General features: G+C 43.4%; 1 protein-coding gene across 1 annotated transcript in view; it reads right to left on the bottom strand.

The window, feature by feature from the left end:
* RP1 (RP1 axonemal microtubule associated) overlaps positions 1–19,464 on the bottom strand; it is a 196,656-nt gene that overhangs the window by 72,192 nt on the left and 105,000 nt on the right. Inside the window, exons 31-34 of the mRNA XM_075415269.1 lie at positions 6,276–6,495; positions 4,773–4,927; positions 2,601–2,814; positions 1,173–1,363 (exon numbers count right to left, since the gene is read on the bottom strand). Of these exons, the coding sequence (XP_075271384.1) occupies positions 1,173–1,363; positions 2,601–2,814; positions 4,773–4,927; positions 6,276–6,495 (780 nt within the window). The remainder of the gene's footprint in view (positions 1–1,172; positions 1,364–2,600; positions 2,815–4,772; positions 4,928–6,275; positions 6,496–19,464) is intronic.

Below are 19,464 nucleotides of genomic sequence, written 5' to 3' on the forward strand. Positions count from 1 at the left end.
GCAGTCAATCCTGAAGAAACACCTTTCAACATGTGGCTTCACGGACATATTTTTCTGACGTAAAGCTGGCTTTTGAAGTTCCCACTTCCCTGTCTGCCCAGTTGCTCCCATTCCCTCAGTCCTGCCTTATATTTGTTTCTGCAGCTGCAGGATGGACCGATCAAGGTTAAAACAAAGGCTGAGGAACCAACCAAGGTTAAAACTTCCAGTTTTCTCACAGGGATCAACCGTTTCCTCAAAACCCACAAAGGACAACAGAAGAATGGAACAAGCAGTACAAAAACATGCAAGTAGTAGTCGCATTTCCCTTGAAAGTTGTCCTAGCTTCCAGCACTTTGTGGCACAGGAGATCCCTGAGGAGGTGTCTGCACTTTTTACCTTCAGGTGAGTTCCAGATTCTACTGAACCGGTCTTTCATGGAGAGCAAACCCAGAATAGCATAAGAGTAACACAGTGTTGGCACTGGGAGGGAATCAGAGCTAAAAGAGGGAAGTCAGAGCATTGGGAAAAGCAGTAGGCTACAATTCAGTGAAAGCAGACCTCAGACACTTGTTATTATTTCAGTTAATGGGAGGTAGGAGGAAGTGAAGACAAACGATGGACGGGAAGAAGAATTGAATAAAGGAGAAAACGTGTGTGTAAATAGGAGCTGATAAAGAGGAGAAAGAAATTGATAATGACAGCCAAAAAAAGATAGGAACCATGTAAGAAAAGGCAGTTAGCCCAGAGGAATATGGTGAAGGGGTAAATAAATGACATGAAAGACAAAATATGAACTCTCTGTAAGTTTCCTCTCATTTATAATTCTTGTTTCTCCATCATTTCTCTCTATAGTATTCCATAGCATATTGTATGTTGACAAATTACTATTGTGAGATCAAGAAACCCCGTAAATCAGTACCTGCAGTATGGTATATAGTGTGATATGCACCAAGGGACCAATTCGATCACTTAAACATACTCAGTATGACACACTGGAAGAATCTGCTCATTCAAAAACCATTGTTCAAGTGACAGTGTTGCTACCTACCAACAAAAATTATGACCTGTGCCAAACTACACAGAGGACTTAAAAATCAATTTGGTAGTTTGGTTTAAAGAAACAATTTATCTCAAAATTATGGGCTACATGTTTCTCAGGCTTTTCTTTCAATAGAGAAAGGTTGAAGTACTTTGAACTGAATTGCTTTTCCTGTAACTTGAAGTGGCAACTTTTTGCAACTCAGGTTGCCGTAAAATAAAAAGGAAAGGCATATTGGATCCTCTTTGTTGCTCAAGTCAGATCCAGTGATGTCCATTATCCAGAGGCCTGATGACTTGAGGTTGATTTCAGGCAGTTTAGGACTAGAAATCAATCTTCTACCTTTAAAAATGATCAAAAAGAAAGAAGAACGATGACAGCATGAGAGAATGTCATAATATAACAGGATCATAGCCTTTTTGGTACACAAACAAAGCTCTGTTTGCAGTTTATGTTGTATCTATAGCAACACTTCACGAAGAATAACACATATTTTTTGTCGAGAATTCAACAGCTTAATGTTCTTTCTGTGTTTAAGATTTAGTTTCAGAGGTATTTTGTTGATGCCAAGGTATTTTCCTTGTCATGTTTAGAAGTAATTACTAAAAGAACATTCAGTCACCTTTTAGAGGTCTAATTAATTGTTCTTAAATAAGCAATCAACGTTACTAAAACCACTTTATCATTTAGAAGCATCAGCCATCTGTAGCAACTAAGCGTCTAATACAAAGTGGAAAATATCAATGAACTCCACTCCACATCCATCAATATACTACTATCTCCCTCTCTTTTTCTTCATTAATTGCTGATATCTTTCATTTTCATTCTGTTTTAACCATTCTATAGGAAATTAAAATGATTTAATGGAAGGGAACAGCTCAGTAAAGTGTACTGCCCACAACTCAGAAAAAACACATAGCTGACTACCTGTGTATCTATCATGGGCACCGTATGTTTTTAGGCTGTCTTACTCCCTCTAGGCAAACTTTTGTAGTTCATTTACTTTACACGGAATAGTTGTCACAGAATTGAAGGAAGGAATCTTTTCTGCTAGTTCTAAATGACCAAAGGTCCTGTTCTAAGTGTTCTTTTGCAAGTACATGCAGGTTTAGATTTACATAACTTGTGGTGTAGTAGGCTTGAAATGAGCAGAAACTGAGCATACCACAACTATTGTTTTGTGCTGTGGAATAATACCACAGGTAAAGACTAGGTTAATTTCACTAAAATAATTTTTCTCTGGATTGCAAATGAGATCCTAAGCTACCTGAAAGCAGTGCATAAAACTTACGCTGTTTATCCCCACAAGGCACACATCCCAAACTGCTTTAAACCTTTCATTGCAATGTGCTAAATTTAATTTGGAAGGTGGGTGTTCTGTACACAACACATTGACAGGATGGAATTTTATTAACTTTGACCTTACCAGATGTGATTTTGCTATAATAGTAAGCTCCAACTGAAGATTCATATTTTTGATAAAAAAAGATACTACAGATATCTGACAGAGCTGTAGCCAAATTTAAAAAAAAAACCCCACATATATAAACATGCAGGCCAGTATTGCAGGAGAGCTTACCAACTGTCACAATCTCACAAAGAGTCTCACATAACCCGACGTGAGTATCAAGCCAGTTCCACCAAGGGAAGACCCATTCTTTGTCCGAGTCCTGTGTTTCCCTGACTGTCACCATCTTGAGGTACATCCCAGCCCCATAGCCTTCTCCATCATGCCCTATGACCACTTTGTTCAAATGACTCAGAGAAACAGCTTCCACCATAAATGAATCCACCTGCAAAAAAGGGAAATACTTAATAAAACAAAGTTTGGAAACAAATATGCTTGAACTTCAGGGAAAATGTAGTCCTGGATTTAGCTGAGGATTTAAAATTTGTATCTTATTTATTTGTAATATTTAACATAGCATCTCCACTCTGAACCTAAGAAAGCTGACACTGTTTGTACCTAATATTGAGTCCCAAATTCATCATTAACAATGCGTTGCAACTTCATTTGATCTTTGAACAATATGGATCATTTCATACAACAATAAAGTGCATATACCTCAACCTTCTGACAGTCAAACAGTTATGATAAGATTTAGGTTCTAACCAAATTTCTATCTTTCAGGGTACTTCTAGTATCTAAAATTTATCATACAAACCTAGATATACAGTAATAGTCCTAAAGAAAAGTTAGAAATCTAAAAAAGTGTGCGTTCATTCCAAGATAGCTTCTAAATTCTTCTCCAATAGTCAGAAAAGCCTGTCTTTTTGTTTTTCTTACAAAATAAAAATAATTATGGAAACAGCAAATGGAGAAAAGAGTAAGCAATAGAAGGAAAAAGGTTAAGAGGAAGGTGGAGAACAATTTGAGCAAAAGATGACAGATAGGAAAGGAAGCAGAATGGAGAAGTCAGAGTAAGAAAAAAGAGAAGTAAACACACGCATCAGTGGATGAGACTAGGGACAACAAAAACAAGATAAGGAAAAATATGAAATGGAAAGAAAAGTTATATGCCCCACGAAATTCTTGCTTGTTTTGTAAGAAAGCCAGGTGTTCTGTATATGGGCCAGCCTAGGGCCAGATGGATCTAATTGTAGCTTAGAAAGGTCAACAAGGTTATGAACAACTGGAGTTTAAACAGCAACACCTAGGATTAAAATTAACTCCACCATCCCAATAAAACATTAATTCATTAGTAAGAACTTACTAAACCAGATGTCAGGACAATTAAAAAAGAAGCTGTTAGCAAACTGATCTCTAAAGAATGTTGTACTTGCTGAAGTCCTATGTGTTGTCCCTGTTATTTTTAAATTAAAATATTGGAGAAGTGGATTTACTGCTACTAATATTAAAAGTACTTTCATATGACAAAAATATTTATTTTGTTTTTCTAAAAATATTCAGGATCCAATAGCCATATTGTAAGCAGAAATCATAAACTTTTTTAAGTAAGGCATTTTAGGAAATAAATCTGTGCTTGAAGGTAAATTAGAATAATTATTGCAGAGTGCTATCTCCTGAATATAGGCATAGCCCTGAGATATACGAAGAAATGAAATTTAGAAATTCTCTGAGTTTGTTACTCATTCCAGTTTTACCCTACCAAGTGCTGTGGTAATTGTTTAATGAAATAATTTCACAGAAATCTAAGACTCTCCTCGACAATGTACATCTTGGTGGGGAGCTTTATCCAACTTCAGTGTTCAGTGAGTGAACCTCTCATAGCAAAGCCTAATACACAAGAAAACAATTTTATTGTTGTTGGTCATCTAGAAACACTGCTATAGTGTGCATTCTCTTCTCCAAGTGGACTTCTTGTCTCTTGCCTAAACATACTGACAATACATTGAGTTAATATTTCGTGTGGGATTGTGGTTACAGAAACATCATTGGTTGCAAAAGTCTCACAGCAATTTCTGTAATTTATCCCAAATCACTAATTTTTAATTCTTTGCTACCTGTGCTGTCCTGTATTTGGAATGGAATAAGTAAGAATGATCACAAAGGTTCTCCCGAGTATTCTAAATTCTATGTGGTCATGTGGAGCCTTTATTATCATAAGGGGACATTCTTGTACAGGAAGGAAATAACACTGGCATTGATCTACTGTTAATATCTGGAAGATAAATTCTGGTTCCAAATTCTTGCCCATCTGTAGTAAGATGTATTGTGAACAGGCACAAAGTGACACTTAATGCAGTACTAACCCCTGCACATGTAAGACAGCATTTTTCGTGCCATTACCTTATTCCTTTGAAATTTTCTTCCTTTTGCTAAAGATGTATGAAGTTTTCTCACACCTGTATCCCCTCTTTTCCCATAGAGAGTGATATAAACGTTTGCAAAAGTTTCTGCTCCCCAGCGGTCACCAATATGTACAGAGACAACATATTTATAGACTGCACAGAAAGAAAAAAAAAGTTTAAATGAACCTGATTAAGCACAATGTGTACCTAAAAGAAAACAGCAACACAGAGTATTTAGTAAGACTACTGCTTGTTTTTATTTCTGCAGCTACCAAAATACCTGCTACACAGTGATTGAAATAGTCGGGTTACTCTTTATGAATCTGACCTCTTAATGCTAAGCTCAGTGCAGACTTTCCATTAATTTCCTTAGAAATTCATAGGAAATTGGACTTAGACAATTTAGACTTATGCAGCTTAGAACTACTAATATCTAGAAAAACTCTGCACAACTCTATTTTGCTGTGCAAGACCTGGAAAATAAGAACTCATCTGAGTTTGCTCAGGAACTGTTAGAAACTGAATTATCTTTGCAGTAGATGATAACTATCATAGGTCAAAAAATTACACACTATGTAAAGTTCTTGCAAATTAGAATAACAGAGACAAGTAGCATAGCATCTAGATGCATGGCATGACATAGAAGTATAAAGATTTAGAAAATGCGCTTACTAATTTAAGGCGCACGATGGGAACTACAAAACTTTTTGCCTCTACAGTGCTCCTGTATAAATGTGTTTCTACACAGTCAGATTTGATTTGCTTCTGAGACAGATCATTATATTGCATATGTATTCATACTCATACAAAAAGAATAACCAAAATTTTTCAAATGTAATTTTTAATGTATAGTCCTGATGAGTTAACATTTTACTAACGTAATGCTATAGTTTCTTTTAAGGTTATGAATAAGTCTGAGGTATTCCAGAATTTCTGGAATTTTAGTTTAGAAAAGCAGTCATGTCTCTAATTACTTTCATATACTGTGTAACTGCCAACTTTTCTGAACAAATGTGGTACTTCTGCAGGTCGTCACGTTCTAAGTGCATCTCTTAATATACTCTGAAATTCTCAGCATGTCAAAAAATAGTCCTTAGGGAAAAACAAATAAAAAACTTTTTTTGTACGTTATGGATTACTTCTGATACCTGTGTTAGTAACTAAAGCTACTCTAAGAAAAGTAATTCAAGAGCAAGCCTACTACAAATTATTTCCATGGCTGTGAACATGTGCCTTATCTTTAAAAATTATAATTATATTCTTCAGTTTTGCCCATTTAGAATCATAGACAAGATTTAGCAACTGTGAAACCCAATATGTGACTTAACTGGAAAATTAAAATTTCTTAAGCGGTCAGCATTTTTGCAGTGCGTTTATGAAGACAGTTACAATAGAGGCACTGAAGAGATGAAATTCAGACAGAGTGCTGTATTATATCTGTGGCATTGATTTCTCTTCAAGAGGTTAGTTTACATGGTTTATATCTTCTCACTGTTTTTACCTGGTAAAGTTTTCTGGTCCTTATTGACTGCAGGGAATTCTTTCACCAGCAACTTGTCTTCTCTGTTAAGAGAGAGCCAGCATTTACACTCAAAGTTCAGTTCTTGCTTTGTGTGTAGTTCTTCTAGGTGAAAAGACTTCAAATGCCAACCCTCAAAGCCCGGCACATCATCACAGCTGACTCGAATCTTGTATACGTCTCCCAGATCTCCAGTCTCAACCTGCAACAAATTTCGTGATGAAGAGCACACTGTCAGGGTTGGTTCACTTAAAGAGATTTTCCCAAACAATGTAGAATTCCTAAACTTAATATCAACCAATGGAAAAGCTGATTTGGAGGCTGGGATAAATGTGATGAGGGAATCAAATCTTCTCTTTTTCATGGTATGAACACAGGTGAAATTGTTTCCTTTATGTTCCTATGTTCCCTTATCAGTATTGTGAGCATGATACTCTACTATTAGGGTGAGTCAAGGTTAAAATAAGAAACATCTGTGCATTTAAGCTCTTCAGACAAAAAAACCAGAAAAACAAATATGTCAAGCTTTGACCCTACTCAATAAGGAGAACATCAACTTTCAATTAAAGGTTCTGATACAAGCTGTCAAGTGAAGTATTAAAATTAATGAAAATTACCATGAACCTAGAAAGTTTTAACTGAATTTTCATTTGCAATGTGATTGGCTTTAGAACATGAAATTACTTTATAACCAATTCTTTGGAAAAGAGAAGGGATATTTCCGCATAACAGTAAATCATGAATGTTATAGAAAGTCTTCTGAACACCAGAAAGTGGAGCGTTGCAGCCTTTCACTGGGCAACTGCAGGAAAGACAGGGTGGGAAGTGATTTTTGAGTGAAACAACATGGAACTACTGTTTTAAAAAGGTAACAATTATTTTCAAGCAGTATCAAACCAGAAAATGTTGCCTGTGGCCTTGTTCTTCTCTCATATTGCTTTTTTCTTTTTCCAGACCAGTCACAACATAAGCTTTGGTGAGTGTTGCCAGGAAATAGATTCTTTCATGCATGCAGTAGCATGACAGTAAGAAATTGAAGTTAGTCTTACACAATCATGCTCTGGGACCAGCAGCATCACCAGCACACTGGCTCCTAAGACAGAGCACAGTGCTCCTAATAGATAATCTGCTCTGCTTCTCAACTCTGCACTTGACAACATTTCACTGCTGATCTAGCTTGCTTAAAACTAGTTCGTGTGCCTTTGCATATATGGACACGTTCATGTAGGGTAGTATCAGCTACGTTATTCTTGTTAGGTGTTATGGTTTGGCTGCGGCCGGCAACAAAAGCGCCACGCGGCAGCCCCTCCCCCTGCCAGGGTGCGGAGGAGAATGGAAAGAAACAGGCAGAAACTGGTGGGTCGGGATAAGGGCAGTTTAACAGAACAGCAAACAGAGGGAACAGTAACAACAACGATACAGATAAGGAGAAAACACAACCAAACTGCACAACCCAGAGAACCCCTCTCCCGAACCGCCGCCGCTGCGTGCTCGCCAGCTGCGAGAATTCCTGCCGCCCTGCTCCCCCCCACTGGAATCCCGCATGACGGCACATGGTATGGAATACCCGGCTCTGTTTGGCCAGGTGTGGTCAGCCCACCTGGCTGTGTCCCTTCCTGGATTCCAGTGAAAATTAACCCTGTCCTGGCCAAACCCAGGACATTATCCACCCCTTATTCCATACCATCCACGTCATGCCCAGATCCCTCACTGTCCAGCTGATCACCACCACTTCTCCTGTCTCCAGATATCATTCCCTTAGTCTATGGATCATCACTCTATAGTGTCCATTGAGTTCATTTAATCCACGACTTTGGGCTCCATCTGTTGTAATGGTCTTTCGTGGCAGAAGAGGTGATGTGTGGTGATGGGCAGTCACTTGCTGCATCTGGAGCTCACGGCTGATGTATCTGGTGCGGCCCGTGCCCACAGTCTGCAGGAGATGTTGATCTTGATGAAGTTGCTGGATGCCAGTTGTTGAAAACCAGGTCCACTTCCATCATCGCTGTACTCTGCTAGGTTTTCATCAAAAAGTCCACCCTTCTTTAATCTGGACGATTCTTACTATGATACTACTAACATATAACAATTGTAACAGTGATAACAGACAGTGACAGGGTTATTTAACAATTACCTTTATACAATTTATTTATGGACTATTCTCCCCCAAAATCAAATCCCCATGAGGTACACATCGGACTTCCCCATCCTTCCACATTACCCACCAGGTACACCCAGGTCCTTGAGCAAAAGCAATCCCACGGACGGGCTTGCCTTTGCCCGAGGCAGGACTAACCCAAACTGTCTTCCCCAACATGTTCCGCATGTGCACTACAGGGACTTTATCCCCTTCTACGGGGCGCTGAGGTTTTGACTGGGCAGGACCAGCCCGGTTGGTGGACCCTCTGGTGTTCACCAACCAGGTGGCCTTTGCTAAATGGGTATAGCAATTTTTGAAAGTCCCACCCCCCATTGCCCTCAAAGTGGTTTTTAGAAGCCCATTGTACTGTTCGATCTTTCCAGAGGCTGGTGCATGGTAGGGGATGTAATACACCCACTCAATACCGTGTTCTTTGGCCCAGGTGTCTATGAGACTGTTACGAAAGTGAGTCCCGTTGTCTGACTCAATTCTTTCGAGAGTGTCATGTCGCCACAGGACTTGTTTTTCCAGGCCCAGGATGGTATTCCGGGCAGTGGCATGAGGCACAGGGTAGGTTTCCAGCCATCCGGTGGTGGCCTCCACCATTGTGAGCACATAGCGCTTGCCTTGGCGTGTTTGTGGCAGTGTGATGTAGTCAATCTGCCAAGCCTCCCCATATTTATATTTTCGCCATCGTCCTCCAGACCTCTGATGCTTTACTTGGCTTGCTTGATTGCAGCGCATGTTTCACATTCATGGATAACCTGTGCGATGGTGTCCATGGTCAAGTCCACCCCTCGGTCATAAGCCCATCTGTATGTCGCTTCTCTTCCTTGGTGGCCCAAGGTGTCATGGGCCCACCGAGCTATAAAGAGTTCACCCTTATGTTGCCAGTCCAGATCCACCTGAGCCACTTCAATCTTAGCAGCCTGATCCACCTGGTGGTTGTTTTGATGTTCCTCAGTGGCCTGACTCTTAGGGACGTGGGCGTCCACATGACGGACTTTTACAGCCAACTGCTCCAGCCGGGCAGCAATATCTTGCCGCAATGGGGCAGCCCAGATAGGTTTGCCTCTGCGCTGCCAGTTGTTCTTCTTCCATTGCTGCAGCCACCCCCACAAGGCATTGGCCACCATCCAGGAGTCGGTGTAAAGATAGAGTACCGGCCACTTCTCTCCACTGGCAATGTCTAAAGCCAGCTGGATGGTTTTCACCTCTGCAAACTGGCTTGACTCAACTTCTCCCTCGGCAGTTTTCGTGACTTGTCGTGTAGGGCTCCACACAGCAGCCTTCCACCTCCGCTGCTTCCCCACAATGCGACAGGACCCATCCGTGAACAGGGCATACTGTTTCTTATCTTCTGGCAGCTGGTTATACAGTGGGGCCTCTTCAGCACGTGTCACCTCCTCGTCTGGCGATGCTCCAAAATCTTTGCCTTCTGGCCAGTCCATGATTACCTCCAGAATTCCTGGGCGACTAGGGTTTCCAATTCGGGCTCGCTGTGTGATCAGCGCGACCCACTTACTCCACGTAGCATCGGTGGCATGATGCGTAGAGGGGACCCTCTCTTTGAACATCCAGCCCAGGACCGGCAGTCGTGGTGCTAGGAGGAGCTGTACTTCAGTGCCGACCACTTCCGAAGCAGCTCGAACGCCTTCATATGCTGCCAGAATCTCTTTTTCAGTGGGAGTATAGCGGGCCTCGGATCTTTTGTATCCCCGGCTCCAGAACCCCAGGGGTCGACCTTGAGTCTCCCCTGGTGCTTTCTGCCACAGACTCCAGGTTGGGCCATTCTCCCCGGCTGCGGCGTAGAGCACGTTTTTAACATCTTGCCCTGACTGGACTGGACCAAGGGCTACGACATGAACTATCTCCCGTTTAATTTGTTCAAATGCCTGTTGTTGCTCAGGCCCCCATTCAAAATCATTCTTCTTCTGGGTCATGTGGTACAGAGGACTTACAGTCTGGCTGCAATTTGGGATGTGCATCCTCCAAAAACACACAACACCCAAGAAGGCCTGTGCTTCCTTTTTGCTGGTTGGTGGAGATATAGCTGCTATTTTGTTGATGACATCCATTGGGATTTGACGGCGCCCATCCTGCCATTTTATTCCCAAAAAACTGGATATCTTGTGCAGGTCCCTTGACTTTACTTCGCTTAATGGCGAAACCAGCTTTCAGAAGGATCTGAACTATTTTCTCCCCTTTCTCAAAAACTTCCTCCGCTGTGTCGCCCCATATAATGATGTCGTCGATGTACTGCAGATGTTCTGGAGCTTCACCCTTTTCCAGTGCAGTCTGGATTAGTCCATGGCAAATGGTGGGACTGTGTTTCCACCCCTGGGGCAGTCGATTCCAGGTGTACTGGATGCCCCTCCAGGTGAAAGCAAACTGTGGCCTGCACTCTGCTGCCAAAGGGATGGAGAAGAATGCATTAGCGATGTCAATTGTAGCGTACCACTTGGCTGCCTTTGACTCCAGCTGATATTGAAGTTCTAGCATGTCTGGCACGGCAGCACTCAGCAGTGGTGTGACTTCATTCAGGCCACGGTAGTCTATTGTCAGTCTCCACTCTCCAGTAGATTTTCTCACTGGCCATATGGGACTATTAAAGGGTGAGCGAGTTTTGGTGATCACTCCTTGACTCTCCAGCTGGCGGATCAGCTGATGAATGGGGAGAAGGGAGTCTCTGTTCGTACGATACTGTCGCCGGTGCACCTTTGTGGTCGCGATTGGCACCTGTTGTTCTTCAACCCTCAGCAACCCCACAACGGAAGGATCCTCCGAGAGACCAGGCAAAATGGACAGCTGTTTAATTTCTTCCGTCTCCACAGCAGCTATGCCAAAAGCCCACCGATACCCCTTTGGGTCCTTGAAATACCCTCTCCTAAGATAGTCTATCCCAAGGATGCATGGAGCCTCGGAGCCAGTTACAATGGGGTGCTTCTGCCAGTCCTGCTCAGTGAGGCTCACTTCAGCCTCCAATACAATCAGCTCTTGGGACACCCCTGTCACTCCAGAAATGCAAATGGACTCTGACCCATTGAAATCTGATGGCATTAAAGTACACTGTGCACCAGTGTCCACTAGAGCTTTATACTCTTGTGGATCTGACGTGCCAGGCCACCGAATCCACACCGTCCAATAAACACGGTTGTCCCTTTCCTCCACCTGGCTGAAGGCAGGGCCCCTCTAATCCTGATCAGAGAATTTGCTGCTCACCTGCTGTAAGAATGACTTGGAGGTCCCTTCCAGAGGATCGGAATCAAGATCAAACTGCCTACCTGGTCTGGAGAGCTGGCTGCTGGAAACTGGAGTGGCATTTTTCCTAACAGAATCCCCTTTTGTGATTGTTTTACCTCGCAACTCACGCACTCGTGCCTCTAGACTTGAGGTGGGTTTTCCATCCCACTTCCTCATGTCCTCTCCGTGGTCACACAGGTAGAACCACAGGGTGCCCTGGGGTGTGTAGCCTCTGTATTCCCTCTCCTGAGTAGAGAAACACTTGCCCCTAATAGCTGAGACACTGGCCCGTACAGGTGGGGAGTAGGACATATTCTTTTCTAGTCGCTTGACAATTTTCTCCACGGCTGAGACAAGGGAGGAAGAGAGACTTTCCTCATATTGCCGGAGTCTGACAGCCACCTCATCCACTGTTGGTGCCTCCTTACCTTTCCGGTCTACTACTGTCAGTGAGTTGGCATATGAGGATGGTGTGCTACACACAAACTTCCTCCACATAGATGCTGTGCACCCAGACTTCATCTGGGTCTGTGGGTACCTGCATATCATCTGGTTCATAGTAAACCAGCTCCCGCACAGCTAATTCCCTCAAGTACTGAATACCCCTTTCCATATTGGTCCACTTGCCAGGATAACATACAAAATCGTCACTGAAGGGGTACCTCTCCCTCACACCTGACAGAAGTCTCTTCCAGAGGCTGAGGACTTGTTCCTTTTTCCCAATGGCCTTGTCAATGCCCCCTTCCCTGGCCAGGGATCCCAGCTGCTTGTCTTCCTTGCCCTCTAATTCCAAGCTGCTGGCCCCGTTATCCCAGCACCGCAGCAGCCAGGTGACAATGTGCTCGCCTGGGTGGTGGCTGAAATCTTTCCGCACATCTCGCAGCTCGCCCAGGGACAGGGACCGGGTGATGATCTCTGTCTCTATCTCCCTCGATGACTCTGGCTCATCGTCATCCCTGCCAGAGCGATCTGCCCTATTTGCGTCTTTCTTTAGTTTTACAGGGGCGACTGCTACTGGCACAGGTTGGTCATTGGGCTCAGCCGCGATGCCTGCTGCTGGAGCTGGGGCTGGAGCTGCTGCCGTGCCCGCTGGGGAAACCGGGGACGCCCCTGCGGCCGTGGCAGTGGTGCCCCAACAGGCAGTGGTGCCTGTTGGGGGGGCTGTGACTGCCTGCTGGGCTGGAGCGGCTGCAGGGCTGGCTGGGGGGGCAGCGCCAGTCACAGTGCCTGCCGCTTTGGTTCCCCACCTTTCCCCTTTAGGGCACTGAACAGTGTTGAACAGGGTAGGCGTGGGCCAGACCGCAGCATATTGCTGTGATTTGTGTCTCTCTGGAGTTCCTAGGTTGGCAGCACATTTTTTGCAGATATTTTACTAGTTTGTCCGGATTCTGTACTTGTTCAGGGGTGAGTTTAAAACACACCGGGGGTGCCCACTGCCCTAGACACCTGCCCATGCTGTCCCACACACCCAGCCACTCACAGCTATCCAGCCCCGGGGCAGTTCTCTGCACGATGTTCTTAACTACTTGTTTAACCCTAAACAAAACCTGAAACCCATTCAGGAGGCAGAACAATAGGAGAGTGCTGGCCTGAACATCCCACAGGTACTCGAAATTCTCAAAAGCCGTTAGGACCAGTCTGAAGGAGAGAGGGGGGGTGAAACAGTGGGGGAAGGTATCCCCTCTGGTTTTCCCCACAGGCTGGGTTCGATTATTGAAAAATTCTAAGACATAGGATCCGAGGTACGGAAATGACTGCAGTGCCACATGCAAATACAAGCCTAATTTCATGCACAGTGATGTTATAGCATCATAAGTTGATATCGTACAGTACAGCAAAATCATCCTGATCCTTTTCCCCGAGGTAATGAACAACTCCACAGGGAAAACAAAGTGTAAGTAAGGATTCAAATACCACAGCCATCTGATCAAAGACACAAAAATTTTTTTACCTGCGACTATTTAACTAACAGAGTAAATGCGTACAACAAATTATAACAAAATCTAAGAAAGCTGTTTTAACACCCTCTGCTCAGCCCTGCCGTTATCCCCGCCCCACGTTGGGTGCCAAATTAAATATTATGGTTTGGCTGCGGCTGGCAACAAAAGTGCCATGCGGCCGCCCCTTCCCCCGCCAGGGTGCGGAGGAGAATGGAAAGAAACGGGCAGACAGTGGTGGGTCAGGATAAGGGCAGTTTAACAGAACAGCAAACAAAGGGAACAGTAACAACAATGATACAGATAAGGAGAAAACACAACACAAACTGCACAACCAGAGAACCCCTCTCCCGAACCGCCGCCACTGCGCGCTCCCCAGCCGCAAGAGTTCCCGATGCCCCGGTCCCCCCCACGGGAACCTCGCATGATGGCACATGGTATGGAATACCCGGCTCTGTTTGGCCAGGTGGGGTCAGCCCGCCCGGCTGTGTCCATTCCTGGATTCTGATGAAAATTAACCGTGTCGTAATCACAGAATCACAAAATGGTAGGGGTTGGAAGGGACCTCTACGGGTCATCTAGTCCAACCCTCCTGCCGAAGCAGGGTCACCTAAAGCAGGCTGCACAGGACCTTGTCCAGGCGGGTCTTGAATATCTCCAGAGAAGGAGACTCCACAACCTCCCTGGGCACACTGTTCCAGTGCTCCGTCACCCTCAGAGTGAAAAAGTTCTTCCTCATGTTCAGATGGAACTTCCTGTGCTTCAGTTTGTGCCCATTGCCCCTTGTCCTGTCGCTGGGCACTACTGAAAAGAGTTTGGCCCCATCCTCCTGACACCCACCCTTCAGATAATTGTAAGCATTTATAAGGTCCCCTCGCAGCCTTCTCTTCTTCAGGCTAAACAAGCCCAGTTCCCTCAACCTCTCCTCACAGGACAGACGTTTCAGTCCCCTCACCATCCTCGTAGCCCTCTGCTGGACTCTCTCCAGTAGTTCTTCATCTTTCTTGAACTGGGGAGCCCAGAACTGGACACAGTACTCCAGATGAGGCCTCACCAGGGCAGTGTAGAGGGGAAGGAGAACCTCCCTCGACCTGCTGGCCACACTCTTCTTGATGAACCCCAGGATCCCATTGGCTTTCTTGGCAGCCAGGGCACACTGCTGGCTCATGGTTAACCTGTCGTCCACCAGGACGCCCAGGTCCCTCTCCGCAGAGCTGCTCTCCAGCAGGTCCACCCCAATCCTGTTCTGGTGCATGGGGTTGTTCCTCCCCAGGTGCTGGACCCTGCCCTTGCCCTTGTTGAACCTCATCAGGTTCCTCTCTGCCCAACTTTCCAGCCTGTCCAGGTCACGCTGAATGGCAGCACAGCCTTCCGGTGTGTCTACCACACCTCCCAGTTTGGTGTCGTCAGCAAACTTGCTGAGGGTACATTCTAACTCTTCATCCAGGTCGTTGAGGAAGGAGTTAAACAAGGTTGGGCCCAGTACTGACCCCTGAGGGACACCACTGGTTACCGGCCTCCAACTAGACTCAGCGCCACTGATGACAACCCTCTGAGTTCTGCCATTCAGCCAGTTCTCTATCCACTTCACTGACCACTCATCCAGCCCACACTTCCTGAGCTTCCCTAGGAGGATATTATGGGAGACTGTGTCAAAAGCCTTGCTGAAGTCTAGGTAGACAACATCCACTGCTTTCCCCTCATCTGCTCATCTGGTCATGCTATCGTAGAAAGCTATTAGATTGGTCAGGCATGATTTCCCCTTGGTGAATCCATGCTGACTACTGCTGATACGCTTCTTTTCCTCCACTTGCTTGATGATGGCCTCCAGGATAAGCTGCTCCATCACCTTTCCCGGGATGGAGGTGAGGCTGACCGGCCTGTAGTTCCCTGGGTCCTCCTTCTTGCCCTTTTTGAAGACTGGAGTGACATTTGCCTTTCTCTAGTCCTCGGGCACCTCTCCTGTCCTCCAGGACCTTTCAAAGATGATGGAGAGTGGCTGAACCCAGGACAGTAGGGAAGAATCATATAAAAAATGTGGGTTTGTTATTCTGAGAGAGAGTCAGCCAGCCTCATCAATAACTGTTACGCAAATAAGAAATAGTAAAACATCAGAGTATAAGGAGGGACAGTTATTTGAAAATAAAGCAACCTGCCAAAATCATTTTACAGGAGCTTGAGCTTTTTATGATTTAGAACTTATGAAAAGAGGCCTATGGTAGGAAGGAATTGCACTTGATGACTTAAAAGATCCCTTCCAAACCAAATTCCTCAAGATAAGTGTTAGAAGTGGTTGCATGCCATTCCTACAAAATTTCTAGATTGAAGGCATTGTTGTCTAAGGGCCAGGGAAGAAAACATCCCCACTGTCTAGATAACAGCCCCAAGGCTGCAGGGAATCTCTGAGCTCCTGCACTGTAATTCCACTGTACCCACAACAGCCACACAGCAGTAGCTTTACACTGTAGAATAGGACAGCAGACTTGTCCTCTTTCCAAGCCTAGCCTGCCCTGCCTGTCTGGATGCCATCGTGCATACAGAACTCAAGGCTGTCCCAGACTAAGATGCCCACATGAGGGCAGCCTCTTGGATCTACCACATCCTCACAGATTCCTGGCTTGGTCTCCACCATTGCACCATGAAAAGGGAAATACATGGGCAGAATTTAATGTCAAGAGTTTTTCCTTTGTTCTGTGAATGCTGCAAAGGATATCAATAGCTATGGTGGACTAAGTGGTATAATTCTTCCTAAAATAGGTGTTCATCTCTCATTAAAATCATATGGAATTACTCAGGTTCATTGAGAGGAGAGCACACAGGTTCTTCACCCACCTAAACCATGGTTCCTTCAAAGGCAACAAAATCATTGCCACTTCTCTTTTAGAACCAGACTACTGACTTGTAAAATCACTGCCTGCAGATTCTCTTTCTTGAAGATGGACTTCATGATGATATCACACAGCTACTCTAAATGCCATGCACAAATCTCCTGATGCTCTCTCGTTTGGAGTTGCAACATTACAGAACTTGGTTATTTTTATGACAGGACAAGCTGTACCTCACATGTCACTTTGTCTTCTGCTACCCAAGTTTGCAATTCTCTGGGCTTCTAAGTTGTCATAAAACCATGTGTTATAACCCTTGTAGAAAATGCATAGATGAGTTACATAGGAAAACACTTTCAGAATACAGGACAGATGATTTAAAAGCTACTATTTTCCCTTTTGTTGCTAGAATCACAATTTCAATTAATTCTGCCTTTGAACCAGCAAGCACTAGTAATCATACTGTCTGTGATCTGTCAAATTAAACACCAACTGTTTTCACCTGAGTGTATTAGACATTTCCCCCCTTTTCATGGGTTTGTTTTTTCCCCCACAGTTCCAGCCGTTCTTAACCTTTCTGTTCAGCTCCATCACTGTAACAGAGCATTGCCATTACATCATTCTTTTCTGAGCAATTTAATACGACCAGTTTCCCTTTGGAATACGATAGCCTATCTTTGATTCCATAATTCGCTTTTCCCTCCATCAATGCCTATTAATTGATGTAACATGATCTTCAAAGCAGAGACAGACAAATAATCCATCACAAAGTATATATCCAGTGAATATGCTGGGTTTAAGTTTGCAGAATGCTTGCAAGAGGACACTTTACCTTGTTTTTTAATCATTATTGAAATCTCCTAATTAATTTTCCCATGTTTGTTTCTTCTGAATAGTTTTATGTAATATTCAGTACTTGAAATCCTAGCTGAGTTGGATGTGATCTGTCATACGCTAAACAACACAATATTTTTTCCATTACATGACTGAAGGAGCATAGCTCTTATAATCATAGCTCTGGCAAAGCCACTGGGGGCTTGAAGCTCTCAGAGACAGGTAACTGATGAAGATGATTAGAGAATTTCATAGTATTTTAAATCTTTCTTTTTGACTTACACAGGATTTCTCCAAAGACATCATGCCTAATCTAATAAAGGCTTTGTAAAATTTACTGTTCAGGTGCACATTTAAATTAAATTCTTTATCACTTCTCTCTTAAAAAATAAAAAAGGTTACATAAATTATTCTAGTTAAATCATCCTAAAATTCAGTTGAAGAGCTTTCTGTCAGGAACTCCAGAAATCCTGCTGCTTGTTGTTTGGAGAATCATCATACACTGTAGAAAGCACATGAAGCGTTGCATTATATGATTTAAAATTTTCTGTCGCCCTCATAGTCCTTAACACAGAATGCATTCCATATTTGTAGTGTAAATACAAACAATCCTACTTGCAGAGCTCTGTTGCTCTTTCACACTACCTGTGCTAATGTTTTGGAGAGTAGTTTTAGGGATCCCAATCCCAAGATCTGTCAGCTGGCTTATCTTTGCATTTTATGATTCTCTGGTTAATAGAATGTGCACAACACACTAGGACTCTCCAAAGGCATGCTCTGACAAGTTTACTCTGTAAGTAACCAAGAAACACTGACGACTGGGAGAAAAATATATATACTTTGCAAATTTACTCCTTCCACATGAGATCAACAATTGATTCCTATCATCACCGGAATATCAAGGAAAAAAAATCTAGTACTGCACTACCAGTTTACTTTCATTTTCCCAGTTATTTTTCAACGTGTTTGTTCATTGGAGATGGCATGGTTTCTCGCTATGCCTTCTTCAACGCCAGAACTCCCAGCAGTTTCAATAACATTGACATATTCACCTATGTCTCTGTTTATTCATTACAACTAGGGTGTTCTAATTAAATTTATTCTTATTTAAGCAGCTTGTCCACTGTACTACAGATGCCTGCGAGCACTGAAACACAAGAACTGTACCTGACAACATGCTATTTTATCTCTCTTTAACAATTTATTCTTTATGCTTGCTGCATGCAATTAAACTACACCTGTTCTTTCATAGGAGTTGGTTAGAAATATTTTAGATCAAATAATCATTCCGAAGATGATACACATTTGTGCATATATTTGTGTGAGAGCACCTGGAATATCAGGAATTTACATGCCTTCCTGTCCTCCGTGTGCAGAAAGTGTATCTCTGAGATCACAATGTGAGCTCCTTATAGCACATAACCTGTTGTTCTTTTTACTGCACTATATTACTAAGGACATTTGTCTAGGACCAGTATCTTGAGGGGTTTATAAGTTCATTTACTCCTGCTTGTTAGAAAGCTGAATTCACAGCTTGTCCTTCTTGCGATATCAAGCTCATGCCTCCATCCTGCTGCTACAGTGGGAGAACATGAGCAAAGCTTCTGCATTCTTCTGAATAGGCTTAGTAAGAACAAAGAAAGGGAGCGTAAAAAGAAACTGGGTTTATTAATTGAACTATCTAGTGAAGATACGAAGATTTTTATGGAGATATCTACAAATCCCCAAATGCTCCTTTATATCGCTCCCACTATTCCGATTTCCTTAGAGTACCGCAAAAACTGTAAAACACTGTAAGCAATGTGGCAAGGAGACAAAATTCTATGCACAGTAACCAATGCTCAAATAGTACTAACTTCTTCATACAAAGCAACAAAAACAAGGACACAAATAGCTAAGGGGAAAATAGAGGCAATAACCCAAAGCCAATCCAAAGTATGAACAAGCATTTAGAAAGCCGTTGGGGTGGAAGACCAACACGATGGATATAGTACTATGCTACCTCGGATAGTGGACTATGACACCTCACAATACTAATTTCTCCTAGCGTGACACTCAGTCATTGAAATTAGGCCATATTAACAAGTAATAGATGCCATTTGGGAAACTACCAACAAGCTGGATGTAGCAGAGGTCTGCCTTGCAGAAAGACACTTGCCAAAATTCAGCCAGCTGGTGTGGTTGCTCCACAT

The sequence above is a fragment of the Opisthocomus hoazin genome, chromosome 3 (genome assembly GCF_030867145.1).
Source record: "Opisthocomus hoazin isolate bOpiHoa1 chromosome 3, bOpiHoa1.hap1, whole genome shotgun sequence".
Taxonomy (NCBI): Eukaryota; Metazoa; Chordata; class Aves; order Opisthocomiformes; family Opisthocomidae; genus Opisthocomus; species Opisthocomus hoazin.